Consider the following 14,058-nt stretch of genomic DNA (forward strand, 5'->3'; position numbering starts at 1 on the left):
GTCAACGTTATGTTTAGATGTCATATATATAAAGATTATTAATATAAATATTTATATATAATATAGAACTATAATTCATTCGATTATAAAAATATATATATTTTCAAAAAGATAATGAACCAGTTTTTATTAAAATTATATACAATGTTTACAACTTTAAAATTAAGCAAACGTGCATTGCACGTTGCTTTTACCTAGTGTGTGTATATATATATATATGTGTGTGTAAATTGCCTTGATTGGTTGTATTATTCAAAGATATGTTTCATATTTTGTTATATTTTATATAGTATAATGTAAATATAATATAGTGTATTAATTGTGTAATTTCTTTATTTTAGTTGTATATAGATAAAAATATCACCTTAAAAAAATAAGTATAAAATAAGTGATATTAGTGAGTGGTTCGGTCAACTGTACAAAATGTTATATTTATTTAGGCTATTTAGGTCTTTTACACCCCGAATTATTACATATGTATTATTGTGCCCCCCGAATTTTTCAGGCCGTTAAAAATTCCCCCCGATCTATTCACAGTCATGTAAATTAGGACTTCCGTCCAATTCCGTTAATTTTTTTTAACGGGAGGATGATGTGGCCTTTTTTTTACATAATTTGGGATGACATGTGGGACTCTAAAGTTGGATATTATAGAGAAAATAACAAAAATAAATAAGAATAATTTGTTATAAACCGAATTTTTTACAACAAACTTAGAACCCTAGTTTCAATTTTCCCCCTTTCTGCCGACTTTGAAGATAAATTATTGCTGCCTATTTCTCCATGGATGGTGGTCGAAGGTTTGAAGACGAATGGAGTAAACCCAATTATGATTGTGGGTTTCAGTGTGTACTACGCACTACTTGGACATTGAACAATTCTACTAGAATGTTCTATGGCTGCCCAAGATACAAGGTTTGTAAATTTATTGGTTTCCTTTGATTTGGATTATTGGTTCTGATTTTTGTTTTTATTTTAGAGGAATGAGGTCGATGGGTGTGGATTTATCAGATGGGTGGACCCTCCATCATTCCCTGTACATGGTGAAAGGTTTAAGGAGGAAATAGGAGGGTTTTTGAAAAGGTTAGAGGAGATGGAAGATAATGTTAAGCAACTACAGATTATGGCTGAAAAAAGAGAAGAAGAACTTGGTTCAATATTGAAGATGTTAAGAGATTTGAAATCTGGTGTTTGTTTTTGTGTTGGAATATTTTCGTGTGTTTTGTACATCTTAGTTATGTTGTTTATTTCTTAATTGGGAGTATTAAGCAGTCATTGTTGAAAAATCTAATGTAACTTTTAGACTTACTGAATCAATAGTTGTTTATTAAGTAAGCAATAGTTGTTTATTTCTTATTGTTTTATTGTAAAGTAAAACAAATGGAACATCTTGTTGAATCTTGTTGAATCCTGTTGAATCAAGATGTATTGGTCATACAGAATTAATGAATTAAACTGTGATGTGTTGTTTAATGAAAAATGGAATTTGAATTATATAGTTTTTTTTTTTTTGGTAAATTAGAGAATAGTATATTAAACCAACAAATTTACAACCTACAGCACCATAAAAGGCCTAAATTCTTTACTGTTCTAATTACAAATGATCAATCCAAGACTTATCTCTAAGTGCTAATTCCCTGTACCTAATTCCAATAAACCTATATTTGACCACATTCTTTATGGTCTGTACAATTGAACATGTTTGTTTACATCTAAATTGCCACAAAACCTCATTTCTGTTGAGCCAAAGTTGATAGCATAAAGCAGCCAATGTGACAGTAAAAACTCCATTTTTAAGTCTGCTATGCTTGTTATGTCTTATATTACTCAGTAAGCCATGAATTGAGATAGCTGGTGTCTTCCACTGTAACCATGTCTTAACTTCTTGTAAAACTCTACTACTATACAAGCATTCAAAGAACAGATGCTGAATATTTTCTAAACCAGATCCACAAACAGCACAATCTGTCTCTCGACAGATGTGAAATCTCTGAAGCCTCTCTCTAACAGGCAATCACCCCACCATGATTAGCCAAACCATAAATCTATGCCTTGGTACATTCAGTTTGTCCCACACCAGATGATGCCAAGTAATTGTATTCTGTATTGGACATAACATCAAATAACCTTGTTTAATCTGGTATTTCTCAGACACAAATTTCTGAGTGTCCAAAGTCTGTTTGAGTCTATTTTTAACACAATAAAGCTATCTCAGATCTAATATTTTCATTGAATACTTATCATGCTTACAATCTGAGTGTATATAAATAAAAAGGCAATTGTTCTTGCTGCAAATGTATCAAAATAACTGACAAAAATTACATTTGATTATGTTGAGATGCTATACAGTACACTGACTTATCAAAATGATATTCCTTGTCTGACTTATCAAAATGTCATTTGCTATACAACCACATCCAAAATGAGTCCAAGCATCCCATGTCCAAAAAAAGGGTCTTCTGTCATGTTTAGGCTCCTCCTCCTGCAAGTCTGGTACTCCTTCTTTGCGCCAGTTCCTTATACCTTGGCCTTTTCTGCTGCAGTGGTTTAAACAACATGATTATCCATAGGTTTAAGCAAAATATATGAACAACACTAACTATCCAGCCTTATAACCACCTGCCGCACTTTATTTCAGTAGTAAACTGAATAAAATATAGCAATATGGGTCTTTATTTCAGTAGCACAGACCAACAAAATATAACAACATTGATTTTAGATTGGAATACCTGTGGTGGATTCGTGACTTCTGAAGCAGCCTGTTGTGAAGAAGAGCTCACAGAACCGTGAGGTAAAGGATCACTATTCCTCCCATCAGTAGAAGGATCTTGTGGAGGAGCTTTGTTTGCCTAGGGAAGCATATTCAACAAAGTTATTAACCATTAAAAATAGCAAAACATACCCAACATCAAAATTAAAATGGCAATGTCTACATAGCGATTTTTTTGTTGTTTCTTGAACATGTTCTGAAGTTGTGTCCCTTTGCACCACAACCAGAACATCTAATGCTAATGTATCTTCTTTTCAACTTCTTTCCGGTAGCTACTTCATCAAGTTCCAAAGTCCTGCTCTTCTTTGGCCTACCAGGCTGTTTTTTGTTAATTGGGCCAACCATTCCAAGCTTTCCACTTATAGGCCACTCATCTTGATTCCTAATTGGAAAAATCTGCACTGAGTAAGCCTTCATGTAGTACTCTTTGGTATACCATTTGCTGACATAGAGATCTGTATCTTGCCTTCTTTGCCAAATCACAGCCACCGCATGACTACAAGGAATGCCGGTCAATTCTCATCTTCTACACGAACATACCTATGCTTTCAAATCAACTGAGTACATTCCCCCATACATGTTATGGACCTGGTAAATGTCATCTGAAGACTTTGTGGGTATGTGGGATGAAGCCTCAACCTTGTTCTTCTCAAGAATTGTGGTAATTTTTGGAGCAATGTTGGACTCCCATCTGACAACTGACTGTCTATTTTTGCTGATCCTTTGCATCAAATACACCCGGATACGCTCTAGCATAGAAAAAATGAGTCTATCTCTTGCTGCCAATATTTCTGGTGTCCCATTGAAACCCTCACACATGTTATTCAATAAAATGTCACACTTAGGATTAGTCCTAAAGTGTGACCTAGCCTAGTGTTTTGGTCCTGTAGCCATCAACCACTCATAAGCTGCTTCATTGACCATTCTAATCTCATTCATCACAACTTCAAACCTTCTAACAGTCACTTCTCTAGCAGCCTTCCATAATAAGTCTTTAAGAATTTTATCCCTGAACACCTTAATGAAGTTCTTCTCCAAGTGTCGAGCACAATGTCGATGCTCGGCCTCAGGTATCCCTTCATCCCACATTCCCTTCAAAGCTTGCTCCAAGCCTTTTTGCTTATCTGTTATGAAGGTCCAGTGATTAGAGTTCTCAATTATCAAGTCAACTCTAAGTAGATTGAGAAACCAACTCCATGAATCCTTATTCTCTATTTCAACCACGGCAATGGCAATAGGATACATCTGGTTGTTTCCATCTATTCCAATTGCTGTCAAAAGTTGCCCAGGATGAACCCCTTTAATATGAGCTCCATCTAAACCAATCACTGGTCTTCATCCTCCATTGAAACTTTCCCTCAACCCAGCAAAGCATAAATACATCCTCTTGAACCTTGGTTTTCCATTCTCACCTGGTTCAGTCAAAAATTCCACAGTTGAACCCCTATTGGTGTTTTTAATCTCCTCGGCATAGTCCCAAAGAGCATCATACTGCTCTTCATAGCTTTCTTCAATGGCTTTTGTTGCTAAAAGTCGAGCTCTGTATGCCTTGTCCCTTGTTATGTCTAGCACATGGTCTTTGTTAACTTTGTGCACGAAAGAGGAAACACCCAACTTCTCATTGATCTTGAACTCCTATAAATACTTCTCACTCAACCATTTGGAAGTTGCGAATCGGTTAGTATTTGTCCTAGAACACCTGTGTTCATCATTCAATGTTTTGATGATAAAGGTTGGAGTGTCATCAATTTTCGAAGCAAAACATACCCAAGGACAGTTTACACCCTTACATTGTGCTCTAACCCTGTGCGGGTCATTCTTCTTAAAGAATATATCCTTCCCGTTTTGTATTGAATACTCCCTTACTGCTTTCTTAAACACTGCACCAGATGGAAAGGATAATCCTAACTTGAATTTGGGTTTGGCCATGTCAATTGTAGTGTTAAACTCAGGCAACTCTGGCATCTTGACTTTTTTGGACCTCTTCTTTGGTTTGTGTGGCTCACTGTCGTCACCAATAGTTTCAGTAGTGTCCTCATCATCTGTGGAGCTATCATGTGCACCATATTCAATGTCAGAATCTTCTTGAAAAGTCTCATTACCTACATCAATCTCTATAGGCCTTTTACCTTTCCTAATCAAATGTTTCTCAGCAATATCATTTACTTCCACTCCGTCATCCTCTTGTTCATATTCCGGGTCTGCCTCATATTCATCCTCATCATCACCACTGTCTTCACTAGTATCAACCCCTGCCTCACTTGTTCCATGATCCAAACCCGCCCCTGCCTCACTTGTTTCATCAACAAAACCAGCCCTTCCCTCACTTGTTCCATGATCCAAACCAGCCCCTGCCTCACTTGTTCCATGATCCAAACCAGCCCCTCCCTCAGAAGATTCATGAACTAAACCAACCCCTCCCTCACTTGTTTCATGAACCACAGTAGAACCATCCAAACCAGCCCTTGTAACCTCAGTTTCTATGACATTTTCCTCACATATAGCAGGCCCAAATACTTGATCTTCACTACCCAAAGCAGGCCCAGATTCATCAGTATTTAAACTCACCCCACCTCCCTCACTTGTTTCATTAACCACAGTAGAACCATCGAAACCAGCCCTCGTAACCTCCGTTTCTATGACATTTTCCTCACATATAGCAGGCCCAAATACTTGATCTTCACTACCCAAAGCAGGCCCAGATTCATTAGTATTTAAACTCACCCCACCTACTTGGTTCGGCCCAACTACACTTGAAGCTTGACTTTCATTGAAGACATGTTCACAGAAAAAACAATCAAGGACTCGATTATTCCTCACAGATGCCCCAACTTTCTCAAGCAAAGTATTGTCATTGGTTACACATTGCAAAGTCACACAATCTGCCCACTTAAAATAATAACTAATAGAAGAAGGATCTGAGTACCCCAAGTCTTTTGCTATTCCATGCAATTCAAATATGCTCATATTATCCACATCTTGATAATGAACATTGGTAACAACCCCACCAAAGTAACTAGGACTATTACCTATCATTTTTAATTGTCCCTTATGATTCACTTTCAGAGTGAAGATACTAGATGTTGGTCTGCAAAAAAAAGAAAAAAAATAGCATATATTACTTATTCAAAGCCAAAACAATGGGTGGTCCCAACACACACACACAAATTTAGGATCCATTAATTTATTGAATGGAATCTAGTCAAAGTAAAACACAACATACACAAACCAATACATAACAGATGCCACAGACCCCACAAAGACCAAATAAAAGTCTTAAAAACTTTAACTATGTTTCCATGTGCACACTGACCACAAAATGACTAATTAACACATTGTAGTCAGACCCACCAACACCAAAATGACCAAAAAACACTTGTGTGTGTATAAATTACAATCTGTAGCATTTATATTTCGAAATACCTATACCCACCAGTTAGTTCAAAAGTTAAAATGCCCACCCACCATAATGCATTCAAACACAAACCAAGAACCCACAGAAACAAGAAGAAAAAAAAAACCTTACCATCAAATGGAACCTCATTCACACTTTCATGGGGTTTTGGGTATCCTTTCCTCTTTGCTAAAGATTTACGATTCCTCCCCATGTTTCTCCACCACACGATCAGTCAGGCGTGGTTGTAGCAAACTCAGGCGGAACTCCACCACATATGCTAAACGTTTGGCTCGACGTTTAGCTCGTTTGGCTTGTAGAAAACTCAGGCGGAAATCACCAATATCACCTCCCTAAACTAATGGTTCAAATCTGAAAGTAATCCCTAAAATCCCAATTGACCCGACCCCCGGTTGAAAATCATTCTCTTATTATTTACTTTCTTTTCTATTTTCATAATACATTTGGGTTAAAATTAAATTTCCATGTCAGCGAGTTATAAGTCCCACGTGTCATCCCAAATATGTAAAAAAAAGGCCACATCATCCTCCCGTTACAAAAAATGAATGGAATTGGATGGAAGTCCTAATTTACATGACTGTGAATAGACCGGGGGGAATTTTTAACAGCCTGAAAAATTCGGGGGGCACGATAATGCATATGTAATAGTTCGGGGGGTAAAAAACCTAAATAGCCATTTATTTATGACTGCAAGTGATAAACGATATTTGGTCATTCATGAACTAATTCTTTGTTATTTGGTAGCTAGATTGTTGGATGGAGTAAGGGAAGTGTGTTAGAATTTCTAATATACTCAAATAACATGAACAAACAATAATCACCAACACATAATCCAAAATCATGTCACTATAAATGCGTATATGAGAAATCATAAATCATGACTCTATAGATCCTTTGCTAAATTAAAGAAGAAGATAAATATGAGAGCAGAAGCACTAACCTAAGGCCATTGTTGGATATTGCACAGAGAGTTTAGATATTCCTATATAATATGTATCTCTATGAGAGAAGAGTCTCTCTTTTCTTTTCTATTAATGGGATGACAGACAGAGTATAATGATACATATATATAGGGGACCACAACCCTAATTTATAATTAGTGATTTTCAATTTTTCCCATTATAAAATTAAAAATTCACTTTCTTGTTTCTACACATTAAATCTATGACACTTTATTACCCTATGATATTTATAACATAATTGGCCACTTAATTTTATATCACACTTTATAATAGCATTATACATATGTGCCCATAAAATATGATTTTAATCCAACAATCTTCCACTTGGACAACATATGTTTCCTTATAAATGTACACCCTTATGAGCTCAAAATTTGCTATCATATAAAGGTATTCTTTAACAATCTCGTCCATCAACCATATCCATATAGGATCAAAGCGGTCTTTGTCATATTAATCATGACTAAACCCATCAATGGTCACATATACAAATACAGTCAAATGACATAGATCAATCATGGATACGTAGCATGGAAATTACATGCAATGTGAACCAAATATGTCTATTTCCAATTGGTCCTCCTTAAATTTTAGTGAGGTCAGAATAACAAAAAACTGAGTGAATGAACTGAAAAACTTCATTTCTGATCAGAAAAATAACCAAATACATAAATGTCTGAAATAAAAATAAAGCAAATAAAATACAAACTCCCACTAAATCATGATATCCTCAAACAATATAACACCCATATGAGCAATGTGCTCATGAAAGACCTTCGGTGGTAATCCTTTGTGACCAGATCCGTTATCATGGAGTGTGTCCCAATGTGCTCTATGGATATTTGTCCACTCTGCACTCTTTCTTTCACAACTAGAAACTTTATGTCAATATGCTTTGACTTGGATGAGCTCCTGTTGTTGTTGGAATACAATATTGCTGAATTATTGTCGAAAAATAAATTCAGTGGTTTTTCTACATTCTCCAAAATGCGCATCCCAGTGACAAAGTTTCGTAGCCATATTCCATGATTCGATGCCTCATAGCATGCTACAAATTCTGCGACCATAGTGGAAGAAGCTACAAGTGTCTGTTTGGCACTTTTCCAAGAAATAGCTCCTCCAGCTAACATGTAAATATAGCCTGATGTAGACTTTCTGCTATCTTGGCACCCAGCAAAATCAGAATACGAATACCCTACAACCTCCAAACGATCTGATTTCTTATATGTGAGCATGTAACATTTTTTTCTCTGAAGATACCTCATTACCCTCTTGGCTGCTATCCAATGGTCCATACTAGGGTTGCTTAAATATTTGCCTAACATTCCAACAATGTACGCAATATCCGGATGCGTACAAACTTGAGCATACATCATACTCCCAACAACTGGTGCATAGGGAATCTTTTGCATTTCCTGAATTTCAAGATTACTTTTAGGGCACTGACTAAGACTGAATTTGTCTCCTTTAGCAACAGGGGTATCACCTGGTCTACAATCTTGCATGCCAAATCTTTTGAGTACTTTATCGATATAGCTCTTTTGTGATAATCCAAGAATACCTCGAGAATGATCTCGATGTATCTGAATTCCTAATACAAAAGAGGTGTCCCCAAGATCTTTCTTCTCAAATGCTTCAATAGAAATCTATTGGTTTCATGCAATAAGCCTATATCATTAGTGGCATGCAATATGTCATCGACATATAGAATCAGGAATATATACTTACTCCCACTGAACTTGTGATATACACAATCATCAACAACATTCATCTCAAAACCGAATGAGATAATTACTTGGTGAAATTTGTGATACCATTGACGAGAAGCTTACTTGAGTCCATAGATGGATTTTGTCCATTTGCAAACCATATTCTTTGGGTCTCCTGACACAAAGTTTTCTGGTTGCACCATATAAATTGTCTCGTCAATGTCTCCATTGAGAAACGCGATTTTAACATCCATTTGATGTAGCTCAAGATCAAGGTGAGCAACAAGTGCCATTATTATTCTAAAAGAGTCTTTCGATGAAATTGGAGAGAAATTCTCTATATAATAAATGCCTTCTTTTTTAGTATAGCCTTTAGCTACAAGACGCGCTTTATACCTCTCCACATTACCATTTGCATCCCTCTTGGTTTTAAATATCCATTTACAACCAATTGGTTTTGCACCATCTGCTAATGGGACAAGTTCCCAAACTTTATTGTCTTGCATAGACTTATACTCTTCTTTCATGGCATCAATCCACTTTTGAGAGTTAGAAATTTTAATGGCCTGATGAAATTGGATCATCTTCCACCATTCCATTGTCATCCTCATGTTCTTGAAGAAATACAACATAATCATTCGAATCTTCTTTCTCTTGTGGACCTTCTTAATTGCTCTGGTTCTTGAAGTTGTTGAGTATGTTCTTCTAGAAAAATTACCTCATCTTGAATTGAAGGTTGTTCAACATTATCTTGTTGAGGTTCTGGATTCATTTCTTGAACAATGACAGGTGTAGAAGCCAAAACATTGTCAAAAATGATAGTAGGAACTGAGTTTGAACTCAATTCATCCTCAAAAGCAATGTCTCTAACCTTAATTCTCCCCCCAAACTCAACATTCTCAAAAAATGTTGCAGTTCTCGTCTCAAAAATAATTTTAATTGTGGGATCATAAAACTTATAGCCCATAGATCGCTCAGAATAACCAATAAAGTAGCTGCTTACTGTTTTGGAGTCCAATTTCTTTTCATGTGACTTATAAGGCCTTGCCTCAGCTGAACATCCCCAAATGTGAAAGTGTTTTAGACTAGGCTTTCAACCTCTCCAAAGCTCATAAGGTGTTTTTGCAACTGCTTTAGTTGGTATTCTATTCAGAATGTAAGTTGTTGTCTTTAATGCTTGTCCCCATAGGGACTCAGGTAAGGTAGCAATCATACTACTTAACATATCCTTAAGAGTCCTATTGCATCTTTCAGCAACACCATTCATGCTAGGTGATCCTGGCATGGTGTATTGTGGAACAATACTGCATTCCTCTAGGAATTTAGCAAACAGTCATGGACGTTGTTCGCCTGAGCCATCATATCTACCGTAGTACTCACCACCACGATCAGATCTGACATTTTTAATCCTTTTGTTGAGTTGATTCTCAATTTCAGCTTTATAAGCTTTGAACACATCCAGAGACTGTGACTTTTCATGAATGAGATATAGGTACCCATAACGTGAGTAATCGTCTATGAATGACATGAAATATTGTTGACAATTCCATGATGCTGTAGGGGATGGCCCACAAATATCTGTATGAATCATTTCTAAGACATATGAAGATTTGTTGGCACCCAATTTCTTAGTTTTGGTCTGTTTTCCCTTGATACAATCGACACAAACATCAAAGTCTGTGAAGTCAAGAGAATATAAAATGCCATCAGACACAAGGTGTTCAACTCTACCTTTTGAGATATGAGCTAAGCGCTTATGCCATAATGACGCTGAATTTTCCTTATTTAATTTGCATTTAGTACCACGTGATTCCACATGCAATGTTTCATTATAGGATGCGATTGTTTCTAGCAAATAAAGGTTGTCATAAGCATTCAAGTAACCAGCTCCAACAACATTTGAATTTAAAGACAAACTAAACTGATTGTTTCCAAAAGAACAAGAATATCCAAATTTGTCCAACAAAGAAGCAAAAACTAAATTCCGTCTAAAAGATGGTACAACAAAAGTGTCTTTCAAATCCAAATAAAAACCAGTTCCTAACAACAACCTAAAATTCCCAATTGCTTCCACTTCCACTGATTTTCCATCGCCCACGAAGATGTGTCTTTCACCATCACTTGGCTTTCAGTTGCTCAGGCAATCCTGCATAGAAACACTTATGTGAGTAGTAGCACCAGAATCTATCCACCAAGTGTTCCTAGGTACTGAAGCTAAATTAACCTCATAACAGACCAAAGTAAGAATCATACCTTTCTTTGCATGCCATGCGTGATACTTGGCACAATCTTTCTTCACATGTTCAGACATGTTGCAAAAGTAACAACCTTCTGAATCATTCTATTATTTCTTTTGGGCAGGACCCTTAGCAGCTTCATTCTCATATTTCCTTTTCTCACCCTTATCCTTAGAGGCAGTGGCCAAGAGAGCACTTTCAGTCTTGTCCTTTTTTAACCTTTCTTCCTCTTGCACACAGTGAAAAATGAGCTCATTGAGAGTCCATTTCTCCTTTTGACAGTTGTAACTAATTTTAAATTGGTCAAACTGTGCAGGAAGCGTTAACAATACCATAAGCACAAGCACATCATCAGAAACCTCGATCTTAAGTATCTTAAGCCTTGAGACAATATGATGCATTTCCATTATGTACCCCCTTACATTTCCTTGACCCTTATACTTCATGGTCATCAACCTAAAAGTGTTGTCATTTCAACCTTATCATTTTTAGCCAAACGTTCCTCAATTTGTTCAAGAAAATTCTTGGCCTTAGTAATCCCTTCGGATTCTGTGCCCCAAAAGGCTTATGGGATGTTGTGTTTCATAATCATTAAATCATGCGATTTGAACGATCCCACCTCTCAAAATCCACTTTCTCATCACGGGTTTATTCCTTAGTGAGAGGTGCATGTTTTTCATCCCTTAATGCTTGGGCTAAATCCATACATCCCAGAATTATAAGTAAGTTCCTTTTCCAATCCTTGAAATTGGTCCCATTAAGCATAGGAATAGAATTAATATTAGCAGATATGGAGGCAGCAGAAGATGAACTAGCTTAATATAGAACAAAACAAACAAAACAAGCTCACATCAATATGCATAATCAAACAATAAATTCAAAACTTGGTTAATCACATCTCAAGATACCAAGCACAACATTAATATTAAGTCTTTGGACAATAATATTAACTATAAAGCGATACTCTTGTTGTAGCAATCAAACATTGACAATAAATTATGTTAAACAATAAATCAATCTTTGGACTGACATATTGCTCACACAAAATATCATATAATTGTCATATATTTATCACCACAGGTATGCATGAAACTTGGCCAAATATTAACTTACCTTTGGGCCAGTTAATAAATGCATGAATTACATACACACAATTATCTTAATATTTTAATTAAATTAATATACACAAAAGAGATCACTTTGATGATATTTTGTTTCAATTAATTATTTTAAAATATTAGATATTCTAGATAAAATCCAAAACCAAATTTGAATTTAATTGTTGCTGTATTATTTTTTTTTATCAAGAAGAAGGGATTTACTTCATTAATCAAACAAGCAAAAGAATACAATATCCAGTCTAACAGGCGGAGGCTAAGAACAGCAAGCCTCACCAAAACTAACAGAACATTCTAAATACAAACATATTCAGGAAACCAACAGCTCAGCTCAACCAAAATTTACATAGTAAATTGTGATAACACTCTTTGCTCCTGGGAAGATAGCTTCTTCTTACTAACAATGTAGAGTCGATGATGAATTAATGATTTTACTTCAGAAGCTATAATAGTAGCAGACCTAGAGTAATTGTCAAAAATACAACCATTGCTATTCCTCCAAATGCTATAAACTACAACTGCTAATATCATGGTAGATATATGAAAAAGGAAGCCATTATTTCTGCTAGAGAGCCAGGACCTCCAGCTATCAAACTCATAAGGCCATGCACTGAATGCCATCCATTCAAAAATTTGATCCAACACCTGTTTTGACAGAGTACATTCAAAGAACAAATGGGAATGACTTTCATCAAAACTACCACAAACCGGGCACAGCAAAGAGTCAAGAGGCACTCTGAAACGAAGCATGTTATCACAAGTAAGCAGCTGAGTATTAACAACCTGCCAAAACAGGAACCTGTGCTTAGGTAAAGATAATCTACACCAAACTGCTTTGTAGTAGCCAACCTGTTGATGGCACAAAGAACTATTGTATAGGATAGAGGAGTGAAATTTCCCAATTATACCAGCAGCTTTAATATCATCCCAACTGAATTTGCCTCTCAGTTTGCATAATTTCCTCCAGTACCAGCTGGTATCCGGAGGCAGCCTATAGGACTAGAATTCTGAGCCTTTCAGATAGATTGAATTTATCCATTTTACCCACAGCAAGCCATTCTTCTCAGATATCGCCCAAATATACTTAGCCAATATAGCATAATTCCAAATCTATCCATTTCTGAATTCGAGCCCCCCATATGCCTTAGGAAGACATACCTTTTCCCATGAAGCCATATGAATCTTGCTCCTATTGCCATTAACTCCCCATAGAAAACCATGACAGAGCCTCTCAACTTCCTTTATTATGCTTTGGGGAAGAACAAAAATACTCATCCAATAGTTCCTCAGCCCAAATAAAACCGAATGAATTAGTTGTATTCTGCCAGCAAATGACAGGTGCCTACTTGCCCAAGTGTGTAATCTCATTTTGATTTTTTGAATGATGATATCACAATCTTCGTGCTTCCATTTGGTAGGCCTCATAGGGACACCAAGGTATTTAAGAGGAAATGATCCCTCTGACAGATTCAATTCAGCATAAATTTGCATTTTTTCAGCAGCTAAAACTCCCCCAAAGAAGACCTGAGACTTGCTCTCATTGATTTGAAGCCCTGTCACAGAACTAAACTCCCCAATCACACTCTTAATAATTTTTACTATTGATAGGTACCCTTTACAAAATAGCAATAAGTCATCTGCAAAACATAAGCTAATGAGTTTGAGACTCTTGCACATAGGATATGGAGGCTTCGGGTTAGATATTCCATGACTAGAACAAATAACAGTGGGGAAATTGGATCCCCTTGGCGAAGACCCTTCTCACATTTAAACCTGCCTTGAACCCTTCCATTCAAGAGTTATGAATATGAAGTATTACTCAAACAAGTCATAATCCAGCCAATGAA

At 36.2% G+C, this 14,058-nt stretch overlaps 1 protein-coding gene across 1 annotated transcript; it reads left to right on the top strand.

Moving 5' to 3' along the window:
• Positions 1-306: 306 nt before the first annotated feature.
• Positions 307-1,398, top strand: LOC133833896 (uncharacterized). The gene is made up of 2 exons (XM_062263498.1): positions 307-915; positions 980-1,398. The coding sequence occupies exons 1-2, from the start codon at positions 784-786 to the stop codon at positions 1,253-1,255; spliced, it is 408 nt and encodes a 135-aa protein (XP_062119482.1). The 5' UTR covers positions 307-783; the 3' UTR covers positions 1,256-1,398.
• Positions 1,399-14,058: the final 12,660 nt, after the last annotated feature.

Source organism: Humulus lupulus, chromosome 5 (genome assembly GCF_963169125.1).
Source record: "Humulus lupulus chromosome 5, drHumLupu1.1, whole genome shotgun sequence".
NCBI lineage: Eukaryota > Viridiplantae > Streptophyta > Magnoliopsida > Rosales > Cannabaceae > Humulus > Humulus lupulus.